We start from the raw sequence: 18554 nt of genomic DNA on the forward strand, positions 1-18554 counted from the left end.
TCAGAGAAAGAGAGAGAGAGAGTTTCTTAGGTGTGCAGCTGAAATCTAAACATCTCACTGACCTCTTGTGGCCACTTCGGCTCAAAAGATTTGATCATTCTGTTTATTTCCAGTAGGTGGCGCTGTTGAGCTTGAGCGAGTCCTACCTGGTGTAGTTACTGGTGAAGACTTGATCTTTTAGTTCATTGATGGCAAGTGCCTGAAGAGAGACAGTGTGGTTGGGTTACTGCTGAACTGCAAATTTATATACAGCCTCAAATTTGTTGTAAAATGTTTTATGGTCTTACATTGTAGCCATATCGGAAAATACTGGCCCATTTCAGCCAGGACATCCAGCTCAGCATTGAATTCAGGTTCACCAGGAAACCCCCAAACACCTGAGAAAGCACAGAGGACAGGAAAACCAGAGCTATGACCCCAAAAAATGATATACGTGAATCCCATGAGGGTTAGACTCTAGACATGACCTTCATGTCAAAAATGGACATTTACTTAATATATCTGGAATCTAAGAGCATTTTCACACCTGGCTCGTTTGAAGACTTTAATTTGGAAACTGGCACATTTTCTCTGATAGTTTGTTTCACACCATACACCATATTTGTTTGGATTTAAATAGGGAAATGATTAAAAGTCTATGATTGGATCATTATTGCAGTGATTATTATGTTTCTAGTAGTTATATGTTTGGCAGCAGTTCTTCTAACCATAATTGATGGAGTGTGTAGCTCCTCTGAGTCCAGACCTTAAATTAATTGAAAGTGTTTGGGATGTGCTGGAGACTTTACAGAGTGCTGGATTCTTGCATTGTCAATACAAGGTCTTGACCAAAAAATGTATGCACCTCTTAATAGAAAATAAAAAAACATCACAACATGTATATCCATGAAGAGGTGCGTACATTTTTGGTCAAGATCTTGTATATATTTACACTTTGAAATGTTAAAAAGCAAACTAAACCAATGAGAAAGTGCAACATTGTACGTCTCTGTTTTGTAACAAAGCAAACAATCTAAAGCTCTGAAAACACTCTCTAAAAGGCCATTCACCCACAACACATTCTTGCAATTAAAAACGTGAGACCAGGTTACAGGAACTAAAAAACGAGTGCAACGGTCGATCATGTCCGTCTAGCGCGTAAAATTAAGTCAAGTCAAGTCAAGTTTATTTGTATAGCGCTTTTCACAATACAGATTGTATCAAAGCAGCTTCACAGTATTAAATTAAAATAATACAACAAAGTTTGTTTCAAGAGGAATTTATTGATTGATAAAATTAAATATCCCCAAAATATCCCCAACTGAGCAAGCCAAAGGCAACAGTGGCAAGGAACCGAAAAACTCCATCAAGTGACCTAATGGTGTCCTAAAACTCCATCAGGTGACCTAATGGAGAAAAAAAAACCTTGGGAGAACCCAGGCTCAGTCGGGGGCCAGTTCTCCTCTGGCATTTATGAGCTAGAGGCCGGATTGTAGTTTGAACTATAGGATTATATGAATGCCTGGCTGAAGAGATGCGACTTTAATCTAGTTTTAAACTGGGAGAGCGAGTCTGAGCAACGAACAGTATCAGGAAGACTATTCCAGAGTTTTGGAGCCAAATGTGAAAATGCTCTCCCTCCTTTGGTGGTTCTGGATATCCTAGGTATGACCAAAAGCCTTGAATTTAGTGATCTTAAAGAGCGCGATGGATTATAGGGCGATAGAAGATCCGTTAAATAGACTGGAGCTAAGCCGTTTAGGGCTTTATAAGTCAGTAGCAATACCTTGTAATTAATACGGAGCTTTATAGGTAACCAATGCAGTGATGATAAAATCGGTGTTATATGATCATATTTTCTTGATCTCGTAAGAACTCTAGCGGCGGCATTTTGGACTAACTGTAGCTTGTTTATTGAGGATGCAGGACAACCAGCTAATAAGGCATTACAGTAATCCAGTCTCGAGGTCATGAATGCATGAACTAACTTTTCTGCATCAGAAACTGATAGCATATTACGTAGCTTAGCAATGTTTCTAAGGTGGAAAAATGCTGTTTTTGTAACATATGAAATATGATTTTCAAAAGACAGGTTGCAATCGAGTATAACACCCAGGTCTTTTACTGTAGAGGATAAAGTAACAGGACATCCTATGATGTTAAAGTTGTATTGTGCGAGGTTTTGTGGGCGGTTTTTTTAACCGATAAGTATTACCTCTTGTCTTGTCTTGTCTGGATTTAATAAAAGAAAATTACGCGTCATCCAATCTTTTATATCTTTAACACACTCTGTCAATTTGGAAAATTTAGCGTTTTCATCCGGCCTTGATGAAATTAGAGCAGTATAATGGAAAATGATGGAAAACCATACTCTGTGTGAACCTGCCCCTAAGTAAATATCTTCTGTTCCACCACACTCACCATCATAAAGACAAACGGCAGTGCGATGAGGATGTTAGCCATGGCGAAGGAGCCCACACTGGCACTGACCAAGAAGGCCAAGCTCACCGCTGACAGACTGACCATGCTCATGGTCAGACAGTACAGGAAGAACGCCTCCACATCAGGCTTCAGACCTGAACTCATAAAAAAGGGCAGATTATGTTCATACGTGTCATTTTAGGAGATGGTAACAAGAGGTCAAAACCTAGTGCTTTCTTGCTGTCTTTTAAGGCGGCAAGAGTCCGATCTGAAACGCTCTACATTGTGCATCAACTCTTTGATCACAACTGATTTCAATAGCATGTTACTAAGCTAATAACGCAATACTCTATTATAAGCAAAACATTTACTATCTACTTTATACAATACTTTAAATTTGTAAAATTGTGCCTCTTGCTTCATTTACCATTTTGGATTTTTGTTGTAATTCATTATGGGATTGTCTTCTTGGAAAAGGATACATGTGACCTTTGTCCAGAGAAGGTATCATAGAAGGTAGTGCCACTACTTACCCATCATGAAGTACGGGATGGCAGAAAAGATGAAGACGGGGAGGATGCGGTTTGGAATGAGGTCAGCAAACACTTTAGACAGGAAGTAGACAGAGGTGCGGTAGAAACCGCTCGAGTTCTCATGGCTGAAGATGAGAGGAACATGTGTTAATGGTCTTCTTCTAACAAGCTGGAAAGCTCATGTTTAGAGGTTGACTCACATGAAGAGCACTCTCTCGCTGATGAAGAGCTCCACCGCAGACAGATTGCCAAACACCATGTTGATGACCAGAAAAAAGAAAGCTCCCGTTCTGAAGAGAGAATTTTTTTTAAACATTTGTCAGTATTTACATATTTTCTTCATAACCTCTGCAATTCGCTCTGCCATGCTGGAAATCAGCTTCTGGGCCAAATCCCAAATGATTGTGAACCATTCTTGCCTTATTAGTGCTCAGAGTTTATCACAATTTGTGGGCTTGTCCACTCACCGTTTGAGGATTGACCACAGGTTCTCTATGGGCTCTCTAAGATCCAGGGAGTTGCCTGGCCATGAATTTAAAATTTGAATGCAATGATCTGCGAGCCACTTCATGATCATGATTCACCTTGTGACATGATGCTCATCATGCTGGAAAATGCATGGATCATCACCAAATTGCTCCTGGATCGGTAGGAGAGGTTCTCTTGCAGGATGTTTTGATACCATTCTTTATTCAGGCAGTTTTTTTGTTTGTTTGTGAGAGAGCCACTCCCTTGGATGAAAAGCAACCCCACACATGGATGGTCTCATGATGCTTCACTGTTGGCCCGACACCAGACTCAGGGTCGCGTTCACCTTTTCTTCTCTGGACAATCGATTTTTCCAGAAGTCCCAAACAGCCAGAAGAGGGCTTCATCAGAGAAAATAACTTTGCACGTGTCTTCTGCTGTCCAATCCTTGTATTTCATGCAGAATTTCAGATAGTCCTTGATGTTTTCTCAGAGAGAAATAGCTTATTTGCTGCCCTTCTTGACACCAGGCCAAATTCTTCGCCTCACTGTGCGTTCAGATGCACTCGAAATCACCTTTTGCCAATATTGAGCAAGCACTGCACTGGTGGTGACATGATTCAGTAGGAGATGGTCCTGGTGCTTTCTGGACACTCTGGGACGTCCTAAAGCCTTCTTCACTGCAGTTAAACCTCTCTCCTTGAAGTTCTTGATGATCCGGTAAATGGTTCTTTCAGGTGCAATATTCTTTGCAGCAATTCCCTTACATGTGAGGCCATTGATGCAAAGCAATGATGGCTGCAAGTCTTTCTTTGAAAGTCACCATTGCTAACACAAGCAATATATATTCATAATTCACGTACCATGAATGCAAATTTTCAAAATGGTGGCAAAAAGTTAAGTTAGAACCTAATGAACACTAACTTTGAGCCATGGGTCTGGTAGCAGGGTCTCACCTGTTCTGAAGAGCCTCTGGTAAAGTGTGTGGGATCTGGTAGTATATCAGTCCCACTAAAATACCAAAGAAAATGTTGAGGAACAGTTGGGCGTAGGACGTCTGAGGATTCCTCAAGATGTTTCTTACAGTGCGGCCACTCACCAGAAGGAGCTGCAACATAGACATATGCTCATTACAAATGTACAGAGTTCAAATCACCTATAATTTTATAGTGTTTTTTACTGGGGATGCACCGATATGAACATTTTAACCGATATGATAATTCTTTATATTTGAAAGCCAATAAACGATATATCGGCCGATAAATCTAATTCCAAATTTTTATACATTTTGAGAGCCTGATTACAAAACAAAAATCTCACTATTAAAAGCTGTGTCCCAAGTACACAATTATAATGTTCTCATTAAATTTTTATGTAGCCTAAATGACAGACTTGCGCTGCACGTTGCACTAAACTATTTTCCTTTTTTGAAGTGCTTTCAATCATATTTCAAGCAATTCAAAACCATCATCATGAAGCGTCTCAGCTGAAGGAAATAATACATTTATTATTTATTAATACATTTATTAATACATCTGCCAAATTTCCTTATCGGGCCGATAACTATAATATTAAAAATGATCATATATCGGCCGATACCGATATGGTGGCCGATATATCGTGCATCCCTATTTTATACAATACATATTGTTTCAAAGCAGCTTTGCAGTGATAAACTAATAATGATTCAAGGATGCAAAGAGACTTCAATTCTGCTGTAAAGCAGCATTAAAAAGAACATAATAAACAGTCATTATTCAGTTGAAATCAGTGCAGTGTTGATTCAGTTTAATTCAATAACTGTGTAAAGTTCATCAATTATGGAAGGTCATCTATTGATGTTATTCTTGGTTATATACCTGATGAGTCAACATAGGTAAAGCTAACCAGTTGCGTCTACGTACCTGGTAATAGAAAGGTGTTGCATAACCGACCCGGTCACCTTTAGTGACCTCAGGGTCAAGCCCATCTGAAATCTGACCGAGTCTGTCTTTCACTTTGATGAAATGAGTGGACTGTCTGTAAACTACTGCCAGAGGGTTCTCATTTTCCACAGTCTCCTCACTGCTGCTGCACTTTTCTATAAACACCCCAAACACAGATGGTTAGCTGATCACATAGTAGTCCATAAATGTAAAACTTATATTTTAGAGTTACCACGAATAAAAACGTAGAAATGTCCATGTGAAGTACCAAGAATTACAACCAGTAGTGGCCAAAAGTATTGGGGATATTTGATTTTAATGACCATACAAATAAAAAAAAAACCATCAAAATATGAGGAAAACATTTTGTATTTTTTAAATATTTTAAATAATAGGGAAGAACAAAACACTAAACTTTGTTAAGGTATTTATCTGACAAAAAAGGCAAAAACTACACCTACAGGTTTTATTTTACTATGCAAAACAATAATGTATAAAAAACAAAAAGCTCAAAGGAAAAAGCATACACTACAACATAATCAGTTCTTTCATTGGTTCGCTCTTGTTTTTGAATGTGTTCATAATTTCTTTGTATGGCCAAAATGTATGTCTGCACAGTTTGGCATGTGTCATTGCTTTGTCACAAATAAAACAATTGACTCTAAGCACAACTATGCAATATGCTTTCAAAATCTTTTTAATAATATTTAAATGAAGGGTGAAAATGTCAATTTTCCTAGACCAAACATCTATTTTGGCCACTACCGTATGTTCACTAAAATGTCATTTTAAACTGACAGTTCCAGTTTTGCATTCTGATTGGTCAATATTAACTTACAGCCGTGATAAAATATATATAGCCTCCAGTACTGATGACTGAAACTGTCCTGTCGGCCAATTTCTCTTTTTACAAATTTGTATCCTTAATTTGTATGATGCAGCAAAAATTATAATACAATTTTATTATATTATAATTTTTTATTAGAAGTATGACAAAATTAGATTTTAAGTATATGTAATATGTTATTGAAAAGTCTGCTCACTATTTGATAAAAATACAGTAATATCATGAAATATCATTACAATAACATTTTTGATTATATATATCTTTTTTTTTTAATGTAATTTATTCCTATGAATATTCAGCATTATTACTCCAGTCTTCAGTGTCACATGATCATTCACAAATCATTCAATTATACTGATTTGGTGTTCAAGAAACATTTCTTATTGTTATCTGCATAAAAAGTTATGTTTATTTTGTAGCATTATAAGCGTCTTTACTGTCAGATTGGATCAATTTAATGTGCTGAATAATTTTTTTTTTTTTTTAAACCACAACAGCACCTGATTTATTGTTGTGAATCTGAGGAAGGACAGTTCCATTTATGACATCCAGGAAGAAGTCTGCCGGGTTGTTGAATGGCGCACACTTGTAGCCTACGACACAGCGACACAAGTTTGAGAATCATAGTACACATGCAATGATGTAATTAGCGAATCACAGCTCATTTGCTTTTGAATTTTTGGATTATCATCAGTATGTCAGTACCCAAGTCCTCAAAGTAGGTAATGGCTTTGTCGGCGGCCCCTGCGTAGATGATTTCTCCTTTATTCATGAGGGTGAGGTGGTCAAACTGGCTGAAGATGGAGTAGCGTGGCTGGTGAATGGAGAAGATGACAGTCTTCCCCTTTTTGGAGAGCCTGAGTAACACAACAAGAAGTGTAAAACCAGTGTAAAAACTAGTTCAAGTAAATGAACAAAACATCAATCAATCTCTAACTCGCCCATGATCAAAACAGACAAAAAACACCTTGTGACTGTGCTTTGCATTTGAAGTGGAATGTGGTTTCTTCTGACAGCTACACAGTACAAAAACCTTGAAGGTGAAAACATGTTACATGTTGTGTAACTTTCCGGAAGTTTCAACACAACTTAAAATGATCTGTGACAGGCTGTCATTTACCACACATTCCCTCAATCTGAAGCACAGTAAAACATGTAGATTATGCATTATGAAAGGATGTCTATGGGAAGAATGCACCAGAGGGTTTCAAAGCAGAAATATGAAGCTTGTACTTTTTTAAAGCACTTCATACAATGTTTTGAGAGACCAAACCACACTTTTATGAAAAGGGTGAAGTATACTAAGGCTTTTTGTTGTCTCAGCATATTAACCCTATAAAGCCTACTGTATCATATTTGAAACACAAATTTCTAATGCCTCTAAATTATCAACATGATCAAAACTTTGCTGAAAATCCTTTGGTACACAATCTACTACATGATTTCTGTCGTCTGATTAATAGTTTATATTTTTTTAGTAAAAGGCCTTTTCACATGAGTCTTTTTGCTGTAAAATCTGAAATCTACATATATATTTTTTAAATGAACGTAAGAAGAATACATTTTATATTGTACTATTTCAAGATGAGCATTTACTGGAATGAAGCAGCTTATAATTATTTGATTTTCCATCCATTTATTTTATTTTAAATCATGTTAAAATGTGAGTATCAAAAATGATAAATCAGGCTTTTGTTTTGAGGAATGTTTATTTGTCCATCTCTAAATCATCATTGTATTGCACTGCATTATATGTTTTGCCCCCACAATAAAAACTACAGAGCTTTGATCATAAAACTAAGTATCTTACTAAGATTGTTGGGAAATATAGAGTGACAACTTATATTTATATGATATATTATATATATATTTATATATAAGTAATCTGCGGTACTGTTATAAAGATCGCATGTGTAAGAACTGATTTTCCTGCTAAGACAAAACTCACCCTGCAATAAAGCAATAAAACGCACTGGACACAAGATCGCAAAGAAGATCGCACAGGAGGACATTGTCCTGTCCAAACTTTTCTCCTTCCTTATCTCTGCCCTTCTACCTTCCTCTCCCCCTGAGTCAAGTTACCAAAAGTTCACTAAGAACTTTCCCATTGGAAAACACACACACCACTGTATGTCTCTGTCAGGAATGCATTGCTTACTTTTAGAGTCATCTTTGAGTAATTGATGTCATGCATTTATTATTTCTGAATTGGTTTTTAATCACTTGTGTAATTGGCATGATACATTTTTACCTGACAAATAAATGTTACATCTTGATTTATTCTGAAGTATTCTGAAATCATTCTTCCTAGTAGATTAATGTGCAGTCTGGTGTTACGGCAAATCTCTGTGTCCAGGATAGATCAAACCGAAGGCACTAATGAATGGAGCATGGGGCACATTATTAAGGAGACCTTCCGATTTCTGACTATCACTGACTTAGCACGTTGCAAGCTCGCAGCTATTAAAAAAATTACACCTTTGTTATGAGTCAGCAGTGAGCAGCCGCTTAGGATAAAATAGTTGCACGGCACCCTCTGACTATTTCAGAACTGGCTAGTTTGTGATCGTGAGCGCACATTTGTGACGTGACGTCTCAAAGCGACACCGGGTCCTTAATGAACGAATATTTGAAATGATGAGATACCCAGAGTAATCAAAGATCTTCATAATCAATATTTATGATTATTTTCTAATAAGAAACACGATCTTAATTTGATTATCATTTGAAATTGGAGTCAGATTAAGCGCAAAGCTAAAGTAATATTGAAACTAAATTCCAATAAATTAAGTGAACTTCACTGGAGCGTTGAAAAGACATACACGCATTATCCCTTCGCCCATACCGTTGGACTTCCGTCGTTGGGCCAGTGGGTGGTCTTTACACATGGATTTACATGACATGCTATCAGAATTTCATCTTACTTTTTGGCCATGTAAATATCAGCAACTGCAACAAATTACATATTTTTGTTTGGGCCTCTGAATAAAATTAAGGTTTATTCCTCCTCGATAAGGAGCTCCATATTCTCATACTATATGAGCCACAGAAGCCTGATGCATCAAATATGGTACTCAACAAAAAACACATTTAAAAAAAATATGTTGTCTAAAGATTCAATAAACTCTTCTATTAAAAAAATTATAATAATCGGACAATTGTTTAATATGTCAGGCTTTCCAGGTGAAAGGAAGAGTTCACCCAAAAATTTAAATTTCCATATTATTTACTAACCCCAAGGACACCTATGATGATGCACGTTTTCTGAAAATGACGGATGGTTTTGCTAGAACAGACCCTTATTCGTCAGCTGGGGTCATGTGGAGCCCTTTCAGGACGCCTTAATATGGATTTTTGACTGTCAAAATGGTCTAGACTACATTGGGCACCATTTACTTGCATTACATGGAGAAAAATCCTGTGGACTTGAATCCTCCAAAACCTTAATTTCTCTTCAGCTGAGAAAAGAAAGTTATATACATCTTGGATGGCATTGGGGTGATTAAATAATCAAGAAATGAACATTTTTGGGTAAACTATTGCTTTAAGCTGGGTGTTTTTTTTTGTTTTTAGTTTTAAATGGCTCACTTGTAGTGAACCTAGAACACTGTTTACAGCAGAGGAAGTAGGTATATTTGATGAGAGCGTGTGGTACTTCTGCAGTAGTTCCATGATGGAGTTGGCAGTGTTGGCGTCCAGGCCTGTGGTGGGCTCATCCAGGTACAGGAGAGAGGGGGAGGTGATGAGCTCCATACCGATGCTGCACCTCTTCTTCTCTCCACCAGAAACACCACGCAAAAACATCGTCCCAATCTGAGACGAAACAAGCCCATATAAAGGACACATTCCTCCCCGTCACACAGTATATTCTGACACAGCTCCCAATCGTTTTGTTAGAAATAGTTTTTGTGTGACTGAAGCACATGTGACCTTGACCCAGTTCTTTCAAACACTCAGTCTGAAGTAGGGCTGAACGATATTCTGTTTTAACATCGACATCGCGATGTGCACATGAGCGATAGTCACATCACCGGAACATGCGATGTGAAGGGTAGTAGCACCCATGATGTATTAAGAGAACGGTAGCACCAGGGTAGCACACAGTAAACACGAGTTTGTTGTATGGCTTGTTGCTGGGGTGACATGCACGTTCCGCGTTGCCTGCACAGTGATTGGTTCGCTGTGCCGTTGCTCACCGCTCACAGCCAACATTTACTGGCAATCTAAAAATAGGCGACGAAGAGGATCCGCTGCAAAAAAATTATGATTTCGTACCAAAAAGAAAGTCAAAATCAGGACTATTTCGGCTACAAAAAGGAGGATGTTGACCAAAAAGAGGTACTTTGCCTGGAGTGTTATAAAGTTGTGGCCACAAAACAAGGAGGTTGGGGGTTGGTGTAAAGCTGCTGTTTTATTTAAAAATGTGTTCTGCTTTTGTGTTTACAGAAATATGTTCTAATTTTGTGTTTACAGAAATATGTTCTAATTTTGGAATAAAATATTAAGTGACCTTTTTGTCACTTGTAATGAAGCTTGCTTATTAGTGAAATTATTAATATCATGGAATGGTAATTATTGACTTTAGCCTGGATTGATGGCTCGCAATATCGCAATATATATCGTTGGGGACAAAATATCGCAATGTAATTTTTTTCCAATATCGTGCAGCCCTAGTCTGAAGAGAGGATGTTTTGTTCATACCAACACAACAAATCATTTTCAACATTCCTCTTCACGAGGCTGAAGTCCATTACCTTAGTGTCTGCGCAGTCTTTGAGGCCGAGCTCCTGGATGACGGAATCGACCCTCTTCTCTTTGTCGGATGAGGAATACTCCTTTCGTGACAAACGAAGATTGGCAGAGAAGGCCAAGTTCTCTCTTACGGTCAGAGTACCCATCAGAATGTCATTCTGAAAGACAAACAAAAGGAAATGTATGATTTCATCATATTTGCTACCAATTATCCAGCAATTCTTATACAAATCATACTGTAAAATAAAAACATTATATACACTACCGTTCAAAAGTTTTTAGTTTTTTTAAAGAAATAAATACTTTTATTCAGAAAGGACACATAACATTTATCAAAACTGACAGACATTATATTGTCACAAAAGATTTCTTTGTTAAAATGCTGTTCTTTTAAACGTTCTATTCATCAAAGAATCCTGTATCAAAGTTATCACAGTTTCCACAAAAATATTAAGCAGCACAACTGTTTTCAAAATTGATCATAATAATAAATAATAATAATAATAATAATAAAAAAGCAGCAAATCAGCTTATTAGAATGATTTCTGAAGGATCATGTGACACTGAAGACTGAAAATTCAGCTTTGATCACAGGAATAAATTTAATTTTAAAATAAAAACAATGGTTATTTTAAATGTAAAACTATTTCACAATATCACTTTTTTACTGTATTTGTTTTTTATTTTATTTTTCTATGTAGGAGTCAAATATACATTACAGAATTAAAAGAAAAATTGGATACACTCAGTCCAGCTGACTTCCTACAAATTTCACAATAAAGTCGTAATATTTACAGAACCTGAATTATTCACAACAAAATAAAAATAAATAAATAAGGTTGAGAACAAAAAAATATATATATGCATGTATAATTGTGCATGCATGTATAATGAAAATAAAAAGAATAGGGTACAGTAGTCAAGTGGAAACTTTACATAATTACACAGTTTAATGTACAACAATAATCTATGATTATATAATTATTATATTATATAATTACTATTTCTCAATTTTCCACAAATTCCTTCCATCTTTTCGACTACAGAGCCCCTTTTTGCTTTTTTAATTCTAAAGAAAAGGTAAGGAATTCCATCTTATATATTTCAATTACAATTGCTTTCCAGTCCTCTATAGCGGGTGAAGTATGTTGAAGCCATTTACGAGTAAAAGTCTTTTTAGCTGCAACCAGAAATATTCTCCATAGGCATGTATAATTGCTTTCATGCGTTATAGAAATATTTTATGTAATGGGTATTTTCAACATTAAATGTACAGAGAAAGGCAAGTATATACTTTGCTCAGGTCAAAGGCCATATATACTTAACCAAAAAGTGCTAAACACAGTAGAACTAACAGTCATATGATTAGCTAAGATCAGTACAAACCAATCACCAGAACAAATCACAGTGAAGAAGATTTTTACTCAACTGTTTGATATAAATGTACATGTATCAATCTATTCAGGAGACTCACTTGGTTGTTGTGACCAGTGATCTCCCGGCTGTGAATAAAACTTCATTTCTACAAAGAGCAACTTGGGAGTCGTGTCAGGTATATGAGCTGAGAAATAGAGTCTATGCTCAAAAGACAACAGCAGAACATCAAGTGTGATTGAGGTAGTAATAGTAGCTTCATCGACGGGACGCTGTCACCTTACTTCAGGGATGTATTGTATTGTATTGTATTGTATTTTTAACAGCTGCAAGTGGTAAAGAAGTCAGATTATGTAGGTTGTATTCGTATTAAGAATTTCCACGACACATGGAAATCCAGATTTCTCAAATATAAGACACAAAACTGGAATGGAATTTTGATATTTAAAATAGCCTCTAATGTACTGTGTACATCTTTCCAAAATAAAAGAATGACTGGACACGCCTAGAATATATGGTAATGAGTTGCTACTTTACTGTATTTTTGATCAATCAGATAAATGCAGCCTTGGGGAGCATTAGACTTCTTTAAAAAATATATATAAAAATCTTACTGACCCTAAACTTTTGAACAGCAATGTATACATCAATTCTTTAGTAATGTGTCTTTTGAAGAACTAAATTAATTAATTTAAAGGGGACCTCTAGGTGCAACCTCTTCCTGAGTCTCTCCATAAGGCTGCACTCTGCTACGGGTTATTTCTGAGATTTTGGATGATTGAGATTTGCGTGTTTTGTTATTGCCAGAGTATCCGAAGCTCATGTATAGGATCGGCCGTCTTCTGAACAGGGGTGGAGAGCAGCAGCTCATTTGCATTTAAAGGGACACACAAAAACGGCGTGTTTTTGCTCACACCCAAAAAGGGACAAATTTGACAAGCTATAATAAATGGTCTGGGGGGTATTTTGAGCTGAAATTTCACAGACACATTCTGGGGACACCATAGATTTATATTACATCTTGTGAAAAGAGGCATAATACGTCACCTTTAAAATATTTAGAAAGCCACAGAGAGTTTTGTCTCCTCACCTGAACAACATATGCAGAGCAGAGTCTGAGGTCAGAGGTCACGATGGCGTTGTCAACTAGAACTTGACCTGATTTTAAGCCTTTAGGATCTTTTCGTCCTGCAATCACATCCAGAAGCCTGAAGACAGACACACTGAAGTTAATATAATATATTATATGCAGATAACTACTTAAAAATAATAGTTAAATAAAACAATTGAACGCTTAAAAGGTATAGGGAACCAAACAACATTGGACTAGCAGCTGTAAAATCTGATCTGTAGATTTTAATCATGTACACACAAAGGTGGTCTTAATAATTCATTAATCCCACTCCATAACTCTGAGGGGGATTCTTTTTTTAGGGACTGGCAACTAAAAACAGCTGGCAAAGACCCACCTCCCTCTGTAGCTGAGCAGATTGTGTGAGATTTTTACTCTTCCATTGTAGTCATAGAGGATTGGAACAACATAAAAATTATGACAGAATTGTCCTTTTTGGGCGAATTATCCTTTTAAGAGATGCTTGAAAGTGAATGAATCTCACTGTGCAGTGACTAAGAAAAACACATTTATTTTGTAAAATATTTTATATATAAACCCGTGCTTGTGATATTTTTCCTTAAAATGAATCTCACTTATTTTGATATTTTGTCAGATATTTTTAGCATCCAAATACTATTAAAAAGAATCAACAAAAATAAATGAACATGCGCTTACGATGTCTTTCCACTTCCAGTAGGGCCCATTATAGCATTCATTCCTGGGTTCATGATACCACTGCAACAGATTGAAAACAACAAATGAAAACATCACTTTTTGAACTGCTCTTAACTAGACAAGGAGTTATTTGGATTGCGAACAGCTGTGAAATATATATCACTGTTTCTTCTTCATACACAGCTGATATTAACTAAAATACCCATTGACTCTGACATTAAAAGTAATGGTGGTTGGCCAATATGAGTTTTTTGGTATCTAGAGAACAAGGTGGCTGATTTTGATGCAGACATCATTTTTATTACAAACTGAAATAACTAATTTTAATATATTTGAAAATGTAATGTATTCCTTTGACGGGAAAGTTGAATTTTCAGCATCATTGCTGCAGTCTTTAGTGTCACAAGATCCTTCAGAAATCATTCTAATATGATTAGGGCAGCCAAGGCCTAATGGTTAGAGAGTCAGACTGGTAACCCAAAGGTTGTGGGTTCGATTCTCAATACCGTCAGAAATGATTTGATGCTCAAGAAACACGTCTTATCAATGTTGAAAAAGGTTTTTGTTGCTTAATATTTTCAAGGAAACTGTGAGACACTACAATTCAAAAGTAATATTTAAAAGAAGAATAAATAAATAAATAAATAAATGAATAAATAAGAAATTAATACTTCTTCTCCCGGCAAGGATACATTGATCAAAAGTGAAATTTATAAAGTTACAAAAGATTTCTGTCAAATAAATGCTGGTCTTTTAAACTTTCCTTTCATCACTCATGTCTCATGGTTTCCACAAAAATACTAAGCAGCAAAACTTACACTGATAATAATAAGAACCATTATTCATAATTGAACACCAATAATAACTGATAATAATTGAGCACCAAATCAGCATATTAGAATGATTTCTGAAATATCATGTCACATTGAAGACTGGAGTAATGATGCCAAAAATTCACAGGAATAAATTACATTTTATAAATATATTAAAATAGAATGTTTTAAATTGTAATGATATTTCACAATCGTACTGTTTTAACTGTATGTTTGATCAGATAAATGCAGTCTTGGTGAGCAGAAGAGACTTCTTTCAACAACATAAAAAAATATTTAACGAGTCCAAACTTTTGACCAGTATTGTAAAACCTACCAGTCAAAAGTTTGAATTCATGTTTCTCATTACCTACAGGTTTATGCTTACACTCCTGGGCACAAAAAAATGGGCTAAGCCAAACATTTTTAGTGGCCTTTTAATTTATAATTAATTTCACAAATCATTGGTCAGGAAATTAGCAAGAAACGCACAAATACTGTAGATGATGTAACTTAGCACAGAATAGCCTTCCCCAACTGGCAGACAGGTTTTTACAGGAAGAGCCAGTGTTGTTCCACACAATGTTAATGGTTTCACACAGTTCATGAGTAGATGAAAAATGTCTCCCAGTTAATTGAGTTTAATGTGAGACCAAACATTCACTACAGGGCTCAAATCTGGACTCTGACCAGGCCAAAACATGAGCCTGATGGACTTGTTATCAAGCCACTTCTTGGTTGTCTTTGCAATTTGGGCAGGAGCATTGTCTTGTTAATAAAAATAACTTCCAATTACAACTTTTAATTTGTGGGAAGCAAGCCATTCTGCAATATTCTTCTGTACTCCGAAGCATTAAATGACTTTTCACAGTGAAGTAGCTCATCAATACCAGCAGCTAGCAATGACACTCTTCCTCCATGCTTCACTTTGGTAGAGATATGCATTATATTTTTTACCATATTTTCGATACAGCTCTGAAACATCACCAAGCAACTTGTGTACCAATGTAATTCATCGCTCCACTCACAACTTTCTATATTCTGCCAAAAACGTAATTCTGCCGTTGATGTTTTTCTGATACAGCAATGGCTTTTTAAGTAGTGCATTTCTTTTTGAATTTCCTTACCAATCATTTGTGGTTAAAGGGATACTCCACCGAAAAATGAAAATTCTGTCATCATATACTCACCCTCATGTTGTTTCAAACCTGTATGAATTTCTTTCTTCTGCTGAACAGAAAGGAAGATATCTAGAAGAATGTGAGTAACCAGACAGTTTTAGATACCATTGACTTCCATAGTAGGAAAAAAATATACTATGGAAGTCAATGGTATCTAAAACTGTCTGGTTACTGACATTCTTCTAGATATCTTCCTTTCTGTTCAGGAAAGGAAAGAAATTCATACAGGTTTGAAACAACATGAGGATGAGTATATGACAGAATTTTCATTTTTCGGTGGAGTATCCCTTTAAGACAATTAAAAGCTTAGAGTTTAGCCATTTTGGGCTTGGCCCATATTTTTGCCCTGGAGTGTCCTTGCTTAAAGAACCAGTAGCTGAGCCCAAACTTTTGACTAGCAGAACATGTCGTTACCTGACATCTTTGAGGATGTCCTTCACGACCCACTGCCTACTAAACATTCCTAATCGTTCTTTGACACGGTAACGTAGTTGATGGAAGGTGACAGTAGGACCTGGAGTCTGGAAACATGGCATGGACTCATCTGTGTCTATCGACGACTGCTCTCTGTCTATCGACGACTGCTCGTTCACAACCACCTCCTCCAACATGATGCCTTCTTCTGTCTGCGGGAGATACGTGAGGATTTCAATAAACAACCTAAACAAGTACATTTCATTTGTAGCACTGACAACATGTAAAGTTCATAAAAAATACAAGCAAAAGTCATAATAATTATCTGCATTAATGTGTCAAACGTATACAACATGTTATAATTTCGTCATTCATGATTGTAACTGTTTCTGTAAACATCTGCTTAAGTTTAAGGATGCTGTAATATGTTTGATATTTGAACCACCTTTTGGAAGATTTCTGTCATTTTATCAAAACGATACAGACAGCCCTTGATTAAGCCAGGATTAGGCCGTAACTTTTATAAAGGTGCTAGAAATACAAACTACTGATGTGCATCTTGAGACAAAATATTTTAAGATATGCCAGTGCAAGTTGATTTCCAAGCATTTTAGTCTGGGACTAGGCTTCAGCATTGTTTGTGAAAACGGGGAGTGATGTTTTAAAGTTAGACAACCAACTAATAGCACAGAACATTCATTAAATCCATTGTTACGACTTACTGATGCTGGTGCTGTTGTTATTATCCCACAAAAATGATGTCACTTCCTGGAGTATGAACCTGTCTTTTGTTACAGTATTGCACTGCAATAAAGATTAGGGTTGATAGCCGAGAAGCGGTTCTTATTCAGAACAAGTTTCATTGTTTAGTACGAAACACCGTTTTTACTACAGTATTGACTGGCGCCGAATCACCGCTGCGTGAAATCTACCGCGTGTGCGAGAAACACACAGCGCGAGAAACACACAGCGCGAATCATACAGCGCCTGACTCCCGAACTAATGAATCTTATGAGCCGATTCATATGAGTGAATCATAAAGATACATCACAGTCAGTTTATTCTGACTCCCGAACAAAAGACTCTTAAGAGCTGGTTAATTTTAATGACTCAAAAAATAACTGCATGCGTTATTGGCACTGGCAGAACTTAACTTCCTGATTTACTGAGTTCCAAGCGACAGATCAGAAATTATAACTGCAACTGTGAAAAACGGGCACATTTTAGGTTCTTGGCTGATTTTAGGTCTTCACTTTCCTGACAAGTTATTTGCTTTCAAATGTAACGCCCTAGAAGTACAAACTGTAATATCAGTGAATTTCGAGTGTTCCGATGTCCCATAAATCGCAGGCGAAATCGTCAACATACCTTTTACTACATTTCGGGCTCAAGAAGAAAACGGTGACATGACTTGTGTAATTTATCATTATCCTGATAGTAAAATAATGCTTTTCACTGTTCTTGGTAAACACTATCGTTATAAGAAATTCAACTAGTTTAATTCTCAAATCGTGAAGGGCATACACCAAATGGAACTTCCGAATTTCCACGGAATTCCCTCTTTTGTTCCTCCTTCAGTCGTTAAGTAGACATTCTCCTCTTTCAGGTGGTCTTTTTTATATTAAACCCCTAACAATAATGCAAAGAATTAGCCTACATACCATGTCTTCGAGGAAATGTGCTCCGGTCGGTGTGTTTTAGTCCACTAGTGGTGGACCTGCCTTTGGTCAGTTTGTATGTGGGTGGGCTTTAACTCACACTTCCAAGAACATCACAAAGTCGAAACAAACAACTGATAAATGTATCTCTCCATATGTATTCTGCACATCATTGTACATCTCAGCTTTACAGTCACACACAACTGCTGCAGCCTGCAGGATGAATGAACAGGTTAAGAGTGTTGAAGAGATAGGTCACCCAAAAATTCTGTCATCATTAACTCACCCTCAAAGTGTTCCAAACCTGTATGTCTTTGCTCTGCTGAACACAAAGGAAGATATTTTGATGAATGTTTGTTACCAAACAGTTGTGGGGCAACAATGATTCCATAGTAAAAAAA

The 18554-nt window shown here is 36.6% G+C and overlaps 1 protein-coding gene and 1 long non-coding RNA gene across 5 annotated transcripts in view; both read right to left on the reverse strand.

The window, feature by feature from the left end:
* The window catches only part of abcg2c (ATP-binding cassette, sub-family G (WHITE), member 2c), a 21288-nt gene extending 2809 nt beyond the window's left edge, over positions 1 to 18479 (reverse strand). For 2 of the 4 annotated variants that reach the window (XR_014201754.1, XM_082154610.1), the window contains exons 1-15: positions 18157 to 18479; positions 16496 to 16707; positions 14089 to 14148; positions 13390 to 13507; positions 10928 to 11083; positions 9829 to 9986; positions 6879 to 7030; positions 6674 to 6766; positions 5306 to 5481; positions 4358 to 4509; positions 3134 to 3223; positions 2934 to 3058; positions 2401 to 2555; positions 288 to 377; positions 147 to 199 (exon numbers count right to left, since the gene is read on the reverse strand). Coding sequence is in view for 3 of the 4 variants with exons in the window: in XM_082154610.1 (XP_082010736.1) it covers positions 147 to 199; positions 288 to 377; positions 2401 to 2555; positions 2934 to 3058; positions 3134 to 3223; positions 4358 to 4509; positions 5306 to 5481; positions 6674 to 6766; positions 6879 to 7030; positions 9829 to 9986; positions 10928 to 11083; positions 13390 to 13507; positions 14089 to 14148; positions 16496 to 16707; positions 18157 to 18159 (1793 nt within the window). In the remaining variant the exon portion in view is untranslated. Of the gene's footprint in view, positions 1 to 146; positions 200 to 287; positions 378 to 2400; positions 2556 to 2933; positions 3059 to 3133; positions 3224 to 4357; positions 4510 to 5305; positions 5482 to 6673; positions 6767 to 6878; positions 7031 to 9828; positions 9987 to 10927; positions 11084 to 13389; positions 13508 to 14088; positions 14149 to 16495; positions 16708 to 17210; positions 18095 to 18156 lie in introns of those variants that run through there. The other 2 variants (XM_082154612.1, XM_082154611.1) reach the window with 2 other exon arrangements.
* Positions 1 to 18554, reverse strand: part of LOC309487122 — a 66108-nt gene that overhangs the window by 2809 nt on the left and 44745 nt on the right. The window lies entirely within an intron of this gene.

The sequence above is a fragment of the Leuciscus leuciscus genome (assembly GCF_965113295.1).
Source record: "Leuciscus leuciscus genome assembly, chromosome: 22".
In the NCBI taxonomy this organism is placed as follows: Eukaryota; Metazoa; Chordata; class Actinopteri; order Cypriniformes; family Leuciscidae; genus Leuciscus; species Leuciscus leuciscus.